Source organism: Polistes dominula, unplaced genomic scaffold, assembly GCF_049000335.1.
Source record: "Polistes dominula isolate Pdom_NZ unplaced genomic scaffold, Pdom_raw_medaka contig_33, whole genome shotgun sequence".
Classification (NCBI taxonomy): Eukaryota; Metazoa; Arthropoda; class Insecta; order Hymenoptera; family Vespidae; genus Polistes; species Polistes dominula.
Genome location: NW_028300998.1, coordinates 2,108,730 through 2,125,406, shown reverse-complemented (window position 1 = coordinate 2,125,406; position 16,677 = coordinate 2,108,730). Strand labels below are relative to the sequence as shown.

At 30.5% G+C, this 16,677-nt stretch overlaps 1 protein-coding gene and 1 long non-coding RNA gene across 8 annotated transcripts in view; one reads left to right on the top strand and one right to left on the bottom strand.

Moving 5' to 3' along the window:
* Window positions 1-16,677, top strand: part of LOC149032212 (uncharacterized) — a 226,892-nt gene that overhangs the window by 48,275 nt on the left and 161,940 nt on the right. The gene's annotated exons all lie outside the window — the stretch shown is intronic.
* Window positions 1-16,677, bottom strand: part of Neto (Neuropilin and tolloid-like) — a 118,702-nt gene that overhangs the window by 11,855 nt on the left and 90,170 nt on the right. For all 7 annotated transcript variants that reach the window (XM_089173579.1, XM_089173574.1, XM_089173576.1 and 4 more), the window contains exons 5-7: window positions 6,235-6,495; window positions 3,850-4,007; window positions 2,727-2,982 (exon numbers count right to left, since the gene is read on the bottom strand). In XM_089173579.1, coding sequence (XP_089029705.1) covers window positions 2,727-2,982; window positions 3,850-4,007; window positions 6,235-6,495 — 675 coding nt within the window. The remainder of the gene's footprint in view (window positions 1-2,726; window positions 2,983-3,849; window positions 4,008-6,234; window positions 6,496-16,677) is intronic.

The window sequence follows — 16,677 nt, the reverse complement described above, 5'->3', positions numbered from 1 at the left end:
GAAATTTAAAGGACCTCTTTGAAACTCTTCCGACGTTTCAACTGATTGTGTGTGAGATAAAGAGAAAGACAGATAAAGAATAAAAGAGACAGCAAGATAGATAGATATATAGATAAATAGATAGATAGATAGATAGATAGATAGATAAAAGGAAAACACGTCTCTGTCGTAAATAAAAAACTGAGAACTCGGATTTGTGATAAAGGGTAAACTTTATGTCTGTTTCCTTCCTTTCTCGTTCCTTTTTCATTTCTTTTCTTTTTATTATAAAATCGTTTCATTCGTAATACAAAAGAAAAAAAAAAAGAAAAAAGAAAGAGATAAGCGTTAATTGAATTTTGTATTAACTGATGAAATGTTCGAAAGATAAATACTAGTATATAAATATATATATATTCGATTTTTCCCTTTAAACATTTAATATTCCCTTCTCTCTTGCAGCACGCGATATCAGGATCGGTATCAAGGTTTGATAGTTGAAATTGTAGGATTTCTCTTCGATATCTAACGCGAATTCCATACACGTAATTGCGAATTTGCTTGGCTTACCTCATTTATGATTCATAGCGGATTTGCGAGGGATAATTTCGAATTCGTGGCCTTTATCGAATTATTATCGTCGTTTAAATAACACAATTATATAATTATTAGAGTAAAGATAGATACTACCTAATACGTGTTTGTATTTATAATCGTTCGAGGTTGCGTCAGAGTAACAAACCCTGATGCAACCCTAAAATTTGTTCGTATTTATAAAATTTATTTACTTAGATATATATTTTTTTTTTTTTTTAGTACAATTTATTATTTAAATAATTAATAAAAATATCTTTTTTTAACATTTAATGTGCATACTTACGTATATTCAAACAAAATGTATTTTATCATTTTTATCCAAATTTGTTTCCTTTGTGTGATTTTAATAATAATAAGTAAATACGCAATATATTATCAGTATATCATATTGCTTTTTCATTTTCTGAAAGGAATAAATGTTATGAAAAACTATCGTATGCACATTATCTAGCAAAATTTATTTGTATTTTTATAATTAAGCAATTATCATTGAGAGTATTAATAAAAAAAATATATAAACGAATCTTAGTGCCAATGTAATTAATAACAATCAATTTTTTTTCCTTATGGTAATGTTTTTTTTTTTTTTTTTTTTTAATAATTCATTTCGATGGCTATTCTGAGATAGTCAAACAGTCTTTAAAAGTTTTACAAAAATATATTACTTCTATAATTTTCTTAAATGCAAAAACTGGACAATATCAACGCTAATTTCAAGACTTTCATTAGAGAGTAATACGTGTGTAGGTTTTAATCTGCGAAAACAAAAACCTACATGTCCGAACGAGTCACGCCAGCGTTGAATTTAATTAATTTTAACGCTGGGATGGTCCACGTTGTTTGTAATATAGGAAAAGGACAGAAAAAGAAAGAACAAATGAAGCTTGTCAGGAAAATAAAAAATAATTAAAAAAAATTATTAACAATCGTGTTAAAATCGATATATTTCTTTATTATATTATTAAGAAATCACTCTTTGTGTTGTTATTTCTGTTGAGACTGAATTTTTCTATCTCTTTCTCGCTTATTTTCGTTTACTCATATTAGTTAGCAGATATTCTTTCCAAATTTTAATATCGTTTTAATGTTATTAACAACAACGAGTTATCATAATTCACTAATAATAAATGACATTTAATTAATGGTTCATACAGTAGCATCCAACGTTTATTATCATTTCATTCACTTGATTAATCCTCTAATTTCTGTTAAAATGATATCAAATCTATTAAAATATTTCGTAAGTTAATAAAGATCAATTCGTTGACTGCATCAATTTCAATGTATTAAGTAAATTATAAACGTATAACTCAAGTGTAAGTATATGAATTTAACAAGCATTAATTGAATCAATTTTCTCTCTTTCGTAAGCGGACAAAATGTATGCGATTCTCTTTATATATATATAAATTATTTTCAATTTTAAACTAATTGATATCGCTACGTTGCAAATGATTTCTATCAACGATTGAATTCGTTTACAAACATCGCGTATTTCTTGTTATCATTGAAATAAACATTTAATCAAAGGGATAATAAAAGAAAATTAAATTTTGTTCATTTTATTTACATATATAGAGATTATCTATCTCTATATTACATATATAGAGAAATCTATATATATTTACATATATAGAGATTATCAAAATTGTACAACTTAAGATACCTTGAATATCATATAATATTTCTTATTTAGTATACTTTTCTTTATAATTTAGCATTAGGAATTGAAAGTTAATGTACTTTATTTTATTCGATTTCCATTCAAACTAAAAGTTTATATTATCTCATATTTTTTTATTATCTTATTAGATTTATATTATTAGATTGTAATTATTATATATTGAATATTGAATATTGAATGTAGTAATTGTTATGCGTTATATAAATGATAGTGAATTTCAATGATAACATGTTGTAATTATGATAAATTAAATTCATAGAAATAAAGATAAATAATTAAAAATATTTTGCAGTTTTAAAAATAACTATGTATTTTTTGCTATCCTTTATGTCAAAACTCTCTTTTATGTATATAAGTGTATAGATACATTGAACAAAATATTTGATTGATAGATAGAAATAAAATAGTTGAAATGTAATGATATCCTGCAATTTAATCGATAATTCCTATGGATTCTTTAACTCACATGTTTCACCAGCATCCTTGTCCCTGATTGCTGTCATGACACCTTCGAAGGTGCTGTTTAAGGCTTTAGGTTCTGCGTAAAAACGGACATAAGCTAAATTTGATTTAACTATGACCGTATCGGCGATGCTACCGCAAAAGTTTTTCAAACGTGAACGTAGATCTGTTTTTTCTTCGAAAACGTCGAGAAAATTGGCGTCGCACTCGTTTGGCCTCTGTAACTTGAAATGATTCGAGTCCGGGAATGCTAGTTGTATCTGTAACGGAAGACAATTTTGTTAATTCTTTTTTTTTTGTTTTCCTTTTCATTTTTCCAAAAGAAAAACGAATGATATATCTTGTTACAAAACGGTCAGAGTAACAGGTTTGTTCTAGAATTTTTTTAATTTTTTTTTCCTCTTAGTTTTTGTTTTTCTTAACACAAAGACTTACTGGAGAGAGACTTCTTCAAGTAATTAAGAAGACAGTAGGCAAGTATATCACTCGCCTTGTTTAACATGGGTATCTACATTTCCAGACATTTACTTCACGAGTTAACTCATTTTCTACAAATCAAGGTAACAAGAAAAAGAGTTATGAAAAAGAAGAACGAAACAAGTGGTTAATGTTGCGGAAATGTACAAAATACAAGCCAATTTAAACATTAATGTGTCAATAATATCGGTTAGTTTGTGTGAAAGAAATTAAATCGAAACTTACGACACACATTGATTCTTTTGAAAATTATTAATGATCATTATTAAAATTTTTTTTAGAATGATTAAATAAATGAATGATATTTTTTTTTACTTGTTAGAAAAATAATATTAAAAATAAATAAATCTTAAAGAAAGAAAATGTGAAATGTTGAAAATTAGAATTTAGGTAGAATCGATGTTTAGTCGACATGTCAAAAACCAAAGTCAACGAAAAGCTTATTTTTAAGCTACTAGTCTATAAAAATTCACAGTATAAATAATAATAATAATAATTTACTCTCAGAATGTAATGTGTTAAGAAAATCATTTTCAATGTTAATTGTACAATGAACTATAAAAATGTGACATTATAATTTGAACTATAACGAAAGAATTGTCTGATTTTTTAGAATTTTTAATTATGTAAAAAATGAAGAAATAAATTACCTTCCATCCTTCCTTCACTCTTATCACCCACATACAGTCCAAAGGTATGCCCTCCTTTTCAGCTACTTTTTTTTTATCCTCGACATCGTTATGGCTGATTATGGCTTCATCACCAGTCACATTAACTATGCATGGTTCTATCTCTGGTGGCACTCCGGCTGTGAATCACACCTATTACAGTTCTACACTTTCCCTAGGCTCGATTTAAAACGATTTACTTTTTTCTTCGTGCAAAATTAATTCAACTGTTTCATCGTTAATATTGCAAAAATTCTTTTCGAATAGATGGATTAAGATAATCATATTTTATACATTTTTTTTTATTTTTTTTATTTTCCTACATTCGAATTATTAACTTTCATTGATGGAAAGATTTTTTGCCGGATGTTAGAAGAAGAAAAAAGTTTGTTCCGTTTTGTTACATTAAAAATGTAAGTGTACTTTATTCGAACAATGGAAATCAATTCTCCATAAGATCCAAACGTTCGAAAATATCGAACGTTTCCGCATCCATACTTGACTTTTATGATAAAAGGTATGATAAGGATTGGTCGATAAAGAAATATTTTATGTATGTATGAATATATATATATATATATATATATATATATATATATATATATATTGAACGTATGTACGTATTAGTACGTAAGATTCGGCAAGTACTTACGAGCAATATCCTAATCTCGTATCTTTTCGTATCTATTTTCGAATGTTCTTTTTCAGATTATGAGAAAAGTTTCTAACAGAATTCAGACTTCAAATTGTTCTCAATGTTTATTTATAAATCAAGGATGTTTATTCAAAAATAAAATGATTTGTATTTTTAATCCTTTATCGAGAAATGTTTTTGTCAGGAAAAATAAAATAAAATTCCTAAATTTGTCTCTTATGAAGTTAACAAAAAAAACGACCCCTTTTATTATCAATAAAATATTTAATTTCTTATCTTAAATACAGGAACAATGCAGATTAACCGCATGTTCAACAGATTACAATAGAAACTTTACAAAAAAAAAAAAAAAAAGTATTATCTCGACAAGATTCGATCTAAGGGGATTGAAATACACGATGGAAGTTCAAACAATCGTACGTTGTAGTGGTACGTCTTTAGTGATAACGCGTTCTACCTGATAATTCTCGACAAAAGCCAGAACGGTATACCAGAATGGTGATAGTAGTGACACGCTTGTATTCCACGTATTCATAGTCCCATTCTCGGTTCCTTCCGATGAGTATGAATTAATTCTGACTGTAGGTACGAACGGTACTGCCCCACCCACCCCTTCTGCTCCCTCTATCCCCCCTGCCCCTTTCTCTTCACCTCCACCACCTCCTCTTAACTGCTATGGCTCGGAGCAGCTCGCTCGACCATCCATTCTCGAAGTGTCTCCTAATTTTCGGGGTCTACGAGCCACGCGAGGAAGCTACCAAATGTATTCACCACTATGCCATTCTCCATTCGCATGAATCGTTTATAATCGTTACGATCAGAACACTCTAGCTTCGGGAAGATCTCGATTGTCCTTGCTCATTGAATAGATACGTCGACGATCACATGAAACATCCTTCTAATCGATCATTCATCATTCCTTTTAACAGTATCACGAATAATATCGAGTGAAACTAAATTCTCTTAATTAAGTGGCTAAAAAGGAAAGGGGTTAAAGTAACATATATTCTATACATTTTTATTTATTTTTTTTCTTAAATCATCATGTCTAATTTGTTATTAATTATACACTTATCACAAATTTTAATTCTACATCTCTATCACGCATGGTCAAATAACCGGTTATTGCAATTTTTAAGAATTCTGCTAAAAATGTATAAAATGTACATTATTCATTTCTAAGTGAAATACAATATTTTATTCACAATCCAATTGGCTAAAATATCATTCTATATTAAAGTATACGTTCTTTTTTTTTTAAGCGGTCATTTGACCCCTTATGATAGTATATATGAAGTGTAGGTAAGGTTAGTGTTAAACATATTTTACTTATACTCATTTCCTTTTCAACTACTCAATTATATTCTTATCGAGGTTGTTGTAATAAAAAATCATTAAAAAAAAAAAAAAAAAAATATTTTAAATAATGGTATCCGGAAAAAGTGAAAATTCAAATGTAAAGATGAATATGATGTAGGATGTATCATAATGTCGATATGAAAAAAATACGAGTGAACGCAGATGGTATTCGTCCAAGAAATATATATTGTATGCATTTACATAAGATAAAAAAAATATGTTGATACATCGAGGTACGAAAATATGAAAAAATAATCATAAAAGGAGCTGGTGGATGTTAGGATGGAATTTAGTGTATAAGGGTCGGGAATACGAGCTTGAAAAGGAAATCGACTCTACTAGAATAGACTTACGATAAGTTGGTCTTGGTATCATGCTCCATACGGCCTTGAATCCCTTGCCCTCGATATTCTCGTCGCTGTTGAAACGTAGCCAGAGGTATCTCGTCTTCGAAGTGATCTCAGGCGGGAAATTCGAGCCGCAAAACTTTCCCAAGAGATTCGAATATCCGTGTTTGCCGTCACGCACCTCGAGAAAATCGAAACGGCACTCGGGACTGTCTTCGAGCTTGAATTCGTCGCGAAAGTCCAGCTTTAGCAACATTCCTTCGTCGGCTATGTGAAAAGAATGAAAATGTTATAGAATAGAAACGAATATATATGTGTTCAAATTGTTCACTTTTCTCGAGATTGAATATTACAACGTGAAACGAATAAATATATAAATGCTGATAGTGCAAAATTTTTAATCTTATCTAGATCGTAAAATACATCAAACTTTTATTTATTTCTTCGTTGAATATCTAGATTGTGTTTCGTCATGATATTTACAATTAATTATTAAATAAAGTTTCTTTTTTCTTTTCATAAAATGTATTTAAATAAATTTCATATCGATCAAAACTAATGTGATCCTTAGATTCTTTCGAAAGATTATCTTCGAAAATGGTAAAAGAATGAACACCATTAAGAGTTGAGAAACTAATGCTAGTTAGGTATACTTTATTTAGAGTAACGAACGTGGCTGACAATAAAACGAGGCATACTCTCATTACTTACATACACTCTTTACTCTCTTTTTATGTTCTCTTTTACTTTTTTGCTGTCTTCTTGAAAATAAAAAATAAGTAGAGGTAGGATAAAGTATAGGTAGAAAGGGGGAAACGAGAGTAAAGTCAAACCGATATTCGACCTCGCCCTCGAAGAACACGAATGTGTTTTACCGGCACAGGACTTACTCGACAAATATTCTAATGTCGTTAGCCTCGGAGCAACTCGGTTTGGATTCTAGCCAAATTGTTCGTCGGACACGTCACGTCGTTCTTTGCTTTGCTTTTTCGTTGCTCTCTTTATCCAGAGAAAGAGAGAAAGAGAGAGAGAGAGAGAGAGAGAGAGAGAAAATAAAAGGGTCTATATATTTTCTGTTACACCTTTTATTTTAACGATCATTAAAAGATCTCTACTCAAGAAAATCCTCAATTTTCTTTTCTTTATCTTTCATTATTTCCTAGTCACAAGCATATTTTATTTCACCATTTATTGCTTGATCCAAAAGGGAAGGATTTTTATCTCTACCTTTTTCTTTTTTTTATCTTTTTTATCTTCTTTTTCTTTTTTTCTTTTTTTTTTTTTGTTTGATCGAAATTAAGCTCGCTAAATTGGAAGATTAGATCTTGGATTAAGTATAATGTACGAAGACGTTTAATAATACTCGAATAGGCTTGAAATTTATTGGCCGGAAAAAGAAATATGCTGTTGAAAGACGACAAGATTCACGATTTAGTGCTTCTTCTTTTACCGCAATATCTACTTGTATATATATATGAGAGATATACGTATTAATTTTATATGTGTATATGTGAATGTGGGTTTGTATATGTGTGTGGATAAAAGATATATCGTACGTATAATATTGTACGAAGTCACCGAGATAAAAATTCTCTCTCTCTCTCTTTCAAAGTTATTAAACTCGACAATATCTCTTTGGTTTATTGATGCTTTTTTTTTTTTTTTAAATAAAAAGTAAAGACAAAAAGTAAAGAACAAAAAGATATGAGAAAACTCGATTACTATTTCAACTTTTTTCCTTAGTATTTTTTCGACTTTTAGCCTACATCTACGTCATTATATCCTGGATATTCTTAACGCGACGACCCCTTACTACTCTTTTCTGTTTTTTTTTTTTTTTTTTTTTTTACTTTGAACGGATCGAGCTTTTGGAGAAGGAAATCTTTTCCGATAAGAGCGGACTAGCACGACCATTCGTTCGGTAGACGTGTGCACCAGAGCGAACATTATTTTTTACAAAGTCAGCTCGCGTAAAAGAAAAGGATACACTTTTCTTTTAATACGCTCAACGAATACATTTGTACGTATGCGTGACTCTCTAATGTAGCTTACATCTATAGATTTCAATGAAATATTTATAAGATTTATTTTTCTACTTAACAGGGGAATAAGATATTTGTGTATAACAAGGTCCATCGAAAACATTTTAATTTCTTTTTTCTTTATCAGTAAAATATAACACAATTTGTTACGTTTTTTTTGTTTATTAACACGTTGACCGTCACGTTGACACATTATTTTTGGTGTAATAATTCATCCATTTTTATTTTACATTGTTTGATTTATTAGTTAAAAAATATATATAATGTGTGATAATTAAGATATAAATTTATTAATAAGATTTTAAAATTTTAAAAATTATTTAAAAATGTATATATATATATATATATATATATTATATTTTTTGTTATAAAATATTTACATTATATAATACAAATGTGTAAAAAATTAGCGTAATACGTACTTACGAGTCATATTGACAATATTTACAAAACAAAAAACAAATTGATATGCAAGTTAAATGAAAAATTTGGATTTTTTCTTTTTGTCAATGAAAAATCATACCTATATCTTATATTAATTCTTCTTAATCAAACTTTCTTAATAAGAAGAAGAAGAAGAAGAAAAAAAGGGAAAAAAGAAACGAGCAAGCTTCTTTATCAAGACTGACCGATCAACAAAGTTTGACCCAGTTTGTAATACCGCATCGTTCATCTTAGAATCAATAAAAAAGTGAATCCTTCTTGTCAGATTGAAGTAAAAAAAAGAAACTCGTCGCAAGGAAGTGAAATTTCAAACTCGATGGAATATTCACGATCATTTATATCCTTCCTACTTCAATAACATACTCTATGGATAGAAAGGAGAAAGGGTACGTAGATTTTAGTACTAGAGATGCGATCTCGTAATGAGGTCGTTCAAATGCAAACGTTACTTCACCTTCCCTGCACGCTCCAAGCTTATCCAAGAATTATTCGTGGACGAACCTATCGTTAGGATTCACTTTATCTTCCCCTCGTTCGGAAACTAAACGATGAGTAAGGTATAAACGTATACATGTATATAGAATGTATGTACATATATATATATAATACATATATGAAACACATTATGTTTCTCTTTTACTCTCTGTCTCACTTTCAATCCTATTTACACCTGCACGTGTTAGGGAACAAAATAATCCTCTAACAATGTCAGTCGATCATTCTATTTTCTCTCGGAAATAATAGGAAACGTACGAGGCACATAAATGTATATGTATACGTGTAGGTTGTGGATCGTATGAGAATAACACGTTCGATCGTTCCTTTATCAAGGTGTTTATGAAGTCGTAAGCTGGTTCACGTACGTGTTCCTCGTTAATCCAGGAATAAGAATCGATAGAGACGGTGTTAATGAAAGTAACGGATAATGCAAACGAGCACGGGGTTTTGGACGATTGTAAAATATCGATTTAACCTTTTCTAATTTCTTGTTCTTTTTCTTGTTCTTGTTCTTTTTCTCTTTTCCTTCCCTTCCTCTCACCGATTTTTCTTTCTTATTTAATAAACGTTTTTCAATTGGATGAATGTTCATTTTATGTGGAAAAAAAGAACGTACCGGAATTTCGTATAATTAGATGTATTAATTAAAGACTTTAATTAGGTAATTAGTATAGTCTGTGAAAAGTGCAGTTCTATTATTTGGAGAAATTATTTTTTTTTGAATATCATTAGTCTCTTTTAGTTGGAAAATAATTTTGTAGGATATGATCATAGAATAGATTTCATTTTCAAAGTCACGAAAAATGGGTTATTCATTATATAATTTTAGAATAATATTACGAGTAAAAATGTTTAACTAAAAAGTTATGTAATATTCCGTTCATCGAATGTGAAAATGTTGCGCGGAGTGTAACGTATGAGAGGATATTTATGAGAAAGTATGAATGAAATTTTGGCAAGGATCTACGAAAAACCCACGCAAAAATCGCAATTCTACGAACGTCTTTTATACCTAAAATGTGGGTGGAACGTAGTTGCACAGGAATCGTCAATGCTTGCGAGAAAAATTATTGGACTTTAACTCGAAAGGAATTTTCTTTCTTCCTATTTGAAAATATTTTTCCATTTCGGTTGGTAGAAAGATTTTTATGAATATTAAAATCAATATCATTCGCTAATGGATCATAAAATAAAAATGAACACAATTATTAAAAAATAAATAAAACTTGTATCAATTAATTGAAAACACAATTCGAATATTATTTTTGCATAATAATCGATATTCGAATTCGTATAATAATAATAATAATAATAATAATATTTATTGCTTTTTCCTATAGCTATAACTTTTTATCGTATTTTTCAACAGAATTTATTCATCTGTATTATTTGTGCAATTTTTAATTGTTACTTAGGCTCAATTGAACACATGATATCGACACGAGCAATATTGATCTTTTTAATTTATCTACGAGTACATATATCATAGAAATGCAACTATATATATATATATAAAGCTTTATAATCACACACACAAGTAATCCTTCGTAATATCTTTTAAAATTAAAAAGAAAGAAAAATGAAAAAATAAAAGAACAAAAAGAAATAAAAAGGAATAAGAAAAGAAGAATGATTATCGTATAAATCGTATAAATAAAAAGAGATATCACACATACACACACACACACACACACACACATATATATATATATATCACACAGTATCCAGATAGATTCTTTGAAAAGATTTCTTTGAAAGAGAATCGTGACAATTTCTTATTCCCAAGAAAGAATATTTCAGTCCCATAGAATTAGAACATCAAGATGGCTGAGCAGTACTTTTCCCTTATCACCGAGGTAAACTAGAATATCGATTAGACGTCAGAAATGTCGATAGATGGGAGATTAACGAACATATCAACTTTTCTAGCACGTAGAAGGATACCGATCATCTCAATGTTACAAGGTCATTGAGAGAATCCTACTTTCTTTAGAATTTTCAAGCACGAATAGAGAAGAAGTTTGAAAAAAGTTAATAATATTTTTTCTTACATTTTATATTTTGTTCCATTTTTTTTGTTTTTTTATTTTTATCCTTCATTCTCGTATCAAGTAATAAAAATTTGACTTTTTGAGAAACGTAAAAGAATATTTAAATAGTTAGTAAAACGGAGACGTTCGTTTTTGGAACTTTTGCTTTCTCTCGCGTTATTATATGACTCGGTCAGGACGTGAAGAAGTTTCAGTGAGAAAATTTTCCATGACGTCTCGGCTCGTCTAATACAAGTGTGAAAATATATACACTCGCACCTTCACAAAAGTTCGCGCTAGTGCAAAATGCCAAGCTGAGAGAGCCTACATTTGAAAATCCACTCGCGAACTGCTGCTGTTGAGCTTTTCTTACATTACTCTTTCTCTCTTTCTTTCTTTCTCTCTCTCTCTCTCTCTCTCTCTCTCTCTCTCCCTGCGAAACAAAGTTTCATCTCTCGCATTTTACATGCGAGAGAGAAGCATATTATGTATTACGCATACACTAAACAAGAGAGAAACTATTATACTACTAAATCGTTCTCTTGAGTGTATTCAAACTTTTCCCTTAATCCAGAGATCGTTGTTTGTTTCATGAACGTTGTGGAAATATTCAAAGATAAACAACTTCGAAATTTTAACGAACTTAACACGCAAACGTGTTTTCTCTCGTTTTAATTAGCCACAAATTATTTTACCTTATCGAAGGAGTAAAGTTATAATTGAGTATTGATCATTTTTTGTTTTGTTGTTGTTACTTCCATTATTAAGAGGCTCTTCATAGATATCTGTTCAATAATATGGAATATCATTTACCGTTGGAAAACGAAGCAAATGTGTGTATGTGAACGAGACAGAGAGAGAGAGAGAGAGAGAGAGAGAGAGAGAAAGCATTTCACCATTGGAAAGCACATCGAATTTTCCTACTCGACATTATAGCATACAGTCGGTATGGATAAGGGTGTGTGCCTTGCATGTGCCATATCCTCGCGCTTTCCGGAAGTTGAACAGGCTAACCGTTCTGTTCCAGGAACTCTCACGAAATGGGTTGCATCATCCTTTCTCTCTATTTCTCTCTCGCTCCTCGTCTGTTCTAGATGTTTATTACCGTTATTCGCCGAGCAGTCGGCCAAATATTCGTAGATTTTTTAGAAAATGTATTCTCGGAAATAGTATAAGAAAGAAAAAGAGAGAGAGAGAGAGGAATAGTAAAAGAAGAAAAATAGTAGGAAGTATGTATATTCAAAGTTTATGGTACGGAAGTAACACCGTGAACTAATTTTGTGTTACACCGAAAAAGCAACGCTTTCAAATTTCAGATTTGAATTTGGAAATTACATTTTATTTTTCTGCTGAATTTGAATATCCAAAATTAATGCTACGTAAATGGGTACATATATACTTATTAGACGTATATATATATATATATAATTCCGATATCCAAAGTTTCATGTATAAAGCATATATGTGTATAAAAAACAGAGTCGATAAGGAAGAGACCTTCACAATGGTTCTTGGACTTTTCGAACGGAATGTTCGAAAGTACGACGTCGACAAAATACGTTGGTTTACGTCTGAGAAAGACATTTATCGTTAATACTTGTTCGACCTCGACTCTTGTGCTTTTTCTGGCGCCATTCTCGATGCTTAAAAGCGAAAAACTCTGCCTCTGTCGGCTTCGTATTTTACCAACCAGAAACTAACTGAAAATTAATCTTTTTCAGTAGTTTTATAATAGGTGCTTGTAGAAGATTATATTTTCTGTAGATTTTGGATTTGTTCATTATTTAGGAAAAAAGAAAATAACGAATAGAACTAAAATCGTAATAAAAATGTTCAGCTCTTTTATTTAGTTATCTTTACTCTGAACAATAGTTTTAAATAATACACGACGTTGCGTAGGAATTTACTGAGAAATTTCTTGATCGATGAGATGATACATATATTTATAATATATATATATATATATATATATGTCTACCTATATACCCTTGTCTCTGGCACGCTAATGCATAAATATCCGTACGAAAATTCGCCGTGAAATCGTTAGGAAGTTCGTCACGCCTTTCCAGGAAATTTGCAATTTCCGTTTTTCAACGAAAGAGAGCGGTTCGGACGATTCCGTGAGTCGATTATCGATGAATCTGTAGGATGCTAAGGGTGGGCGTTAATATTTTATATCTCGGTAAGAAATTTAAGAGAACAAATTTCACCGTTCAGTTATATACGTTCTTCGGGGAGGGAGGGGGGGGGAGAGGGAATATGACGAACATATTGAAAATACATTTTTCTTACAAATTACATAATTCAAGATATCATACAAGAATATCTTAAACAATATTTGCAATTTATTTAGAATGTTAATTTAATGTGTTAGGTGAGCAATATATTTAAAGGAATGTTCAGACGATTCAAGAGGAACATCGAATTATCCTGTGTGTTAGTATCCAACTATTTGGATGTGGTTTGAAATCTTGCAGAGTTGCGTGTTATTTGCTTCTCAAATGAAAGCAAACTATTTGCTTTCAGAATTGGAAATCAGAAGTATCCTTCGAATGGTGGTTATATGAAGGGATCGTGGCAATCGATTAACCTGTAGATTATATAAAATTAACGTACAATAATTCTACGTTTGAAATAAGATTTGAACGGAATTTGTTAATAAATCATTTAATTTGAGATTTTTACACTATTTGTATATTACATTTAATTAGATTTATAAATCTTTCATTTTTCATCATAAACAATATATACGATGAGTAATGCATATCTAGGGCTGGTAAAGTTATAAAAATAAAACTCACTCGTTAAGTTCCTACGATGTTTCATGAGATGGGCTTAAAGTCGATAAGCTCAGTGCTCGTTATTCTTTTTATCAAGGTTATTTCTATGTTACGACGATGATATAATAATATTTTACAAGGTATGAAAAAGGCCCAGGAAGAATAACACGCGTTGAAGGAACGATAAGGACGTAAGCTGTTTTATGTTTCGATATTTAGTTACTCTGTAGAAAACGATTGAGAAATTTTAACGCGATCGTTTGAGCAAACGATAATGAATCTTCACTTTTGCAATAAACTTTAAGGATTTTTACATTTTTATTAGAAACTAGTGTTTTTTTTTTTTCCAAAGAAGTTACTACTATCGTTAGAATGTTTTTGTTTTCAGTTAATATCTGAGTTATTATTAATTTATTTTTATTACTTGTATAATCAAAAATCGTAAAAATTATTCCTAATATTATTTCTAACATATTTAATTATAAATAAATGAAAGTAATATTTATATTAAAATTTGTTGTTATTGTAAAAATAATAAATACGAAACACGAGTTGTTTCACTTAGTACTATAAATTTTTATTTTAAGATAAGACAAAATTAATGTAACAGCGTCGATATGGATTATTTTGTAAATTAATCAAAAGATCAGGATAAGATGGTTACATCGTGCTTTTAAAAAGATTATCATTGCGTTTTCTTACGTCAGTGTACGTTCTTAGAATTTTTCGAGCCGAGTTTCATTACTCTTTGCCAAGCCGACGCTTCATTAATTTCCTCTTCTTCCGCGGGGGTCGCGTCGCAATACGGGATCCACGTGGATTAAAAACAAGAGAGGACATATCAAGAGATACCTATGGTAGGGAATACTTCTTCCAGAATTCTTCTTAGAATTTTCAACAGTCCGTATCTACGCCACGGGCATAGTAAAAGACGAAGAGAGAAGCGTAAGACACAGAGCGCAGTGGAATTTTCTTTCGTAGGATTAAAATTCAAGAAAAGTAAAAAAAAAAAAGATTTGAAAACGGTGAAAAAAGGATCGTTGGTTCTCAGTGTCGTTACTATGATAAAGTTTTCTTTCTTTCTCTTTCAAATACTTTCATTTCGTCCATTCAACATTTTCAACATTTTTTCTTCTTATAAAAAAAAGAAAAAAAGAAACTAACGAAATGAAGATATTAATAGTATATTATTATGAAATTTCAAATTTGATATAATGTCTATAATTAAATGTACTTCAAATCGTACTATTTCTATTGTAACACTAACTCAAGTGATAGAGAGATCAATGAAATTCTTAGAAACTATTAGAATACTATTCCTTTGATGTTAGATAACATAGATAAACATTTTAAACTTAGACGGAAGGGACTCTATGTCTGATAGTAGCCTTCCGCTATTATTGTCAATGATTTATCACAATCGTGGAAGCATTTGACAATATCCTCTCACGTTACCTGATTCAAACAACAAATACAATAAGTTAGAGGAGGTAACTTTAGAGATAGACACGTGCATGCACATAAGAAAGAGAGAGATAGATAGAGAGAAAGAGGAAGGGAGGAGAGATGGAAACAACTCAACCGCAAGAAGGGATAACTGGCATGGTGGCAAAACTAGCCTCTATCTACGCTAACTCCATTCCCGGATTCAGAATGGATTTCCGATAGCCAATTCGGATAATATCGTTCTATTCGTGCGAACGTCCTAACGACAAATTGGCTTATTCGAAATGGTGCCTGTACAATTTTTTTCATCTTCTTTTTTCTTTCGTTCTGTTTTTTTCTTTTTTCTTTTGTCATCACTACCACTCTTTCAAGCTACCACTTTTTTCGGGTTTCGGCTTCGTTTCAAATTCAAAGATAATCGTTTCGAATAATCAACTCGAATAACGAATTGCCATTGGTAGGGAAAATGAGTAAAATTGTATCTTTGGTGATACTTGAAGAGTTATCAAAAGTCTACTAATGTATATCGGTTTATTTATTTTTCCTCTATATTATTATTATTTCATTTCAATTAATTTTAGAGAAATTTCAGTAGTTTATTGCTGAAGCAAATCGATTCAAATTAATGGCCAATTTTCCTTTAACGGTTTCAGTAATCTCGATCGATCATAAAATTCACATGTTACATTACGAGGTCAGACAATAATCGGCGATGAGTTGAAGAGGATCATTTCAATTGCAATAAATCTTCTTGAACGATTTAATATACGAATGCGAATGGTCCTTCATATATCCAGTGCTTCAAAAGCGAACATTCCGTGTCACTGCAATTAATTGCTAGCCCTTTTTGAACAGGGAGATCATTCAATCGCAAACCATTTCGATGTTCCTTTAAATGCTAAAAAGAAACAGATAGAACGAGATAAATAGATAGATAGATAGATGGATAGATAGAGAGGGAGAGAGAGAGAGAGAGAGAGAGAGAGAGAGAAGCAAGAAAGTGAGAGAGAAAAGGAGACTATCAAAAGGGATGGTGGTCTAGTCTGATTTACGTGAGATCACATTAAATGCTTCTTTGATGGCCCCTTACCTCCTGAGTGGTTGATAACTTGATTTGCTGTCCCACTTTGGAACTCAGCCACGACTTCCTACGTTGTGTCCGCTGTCGTTGAGAGCCTTCCATCCCTTCTCATTCTCTCTCTCTCTCTC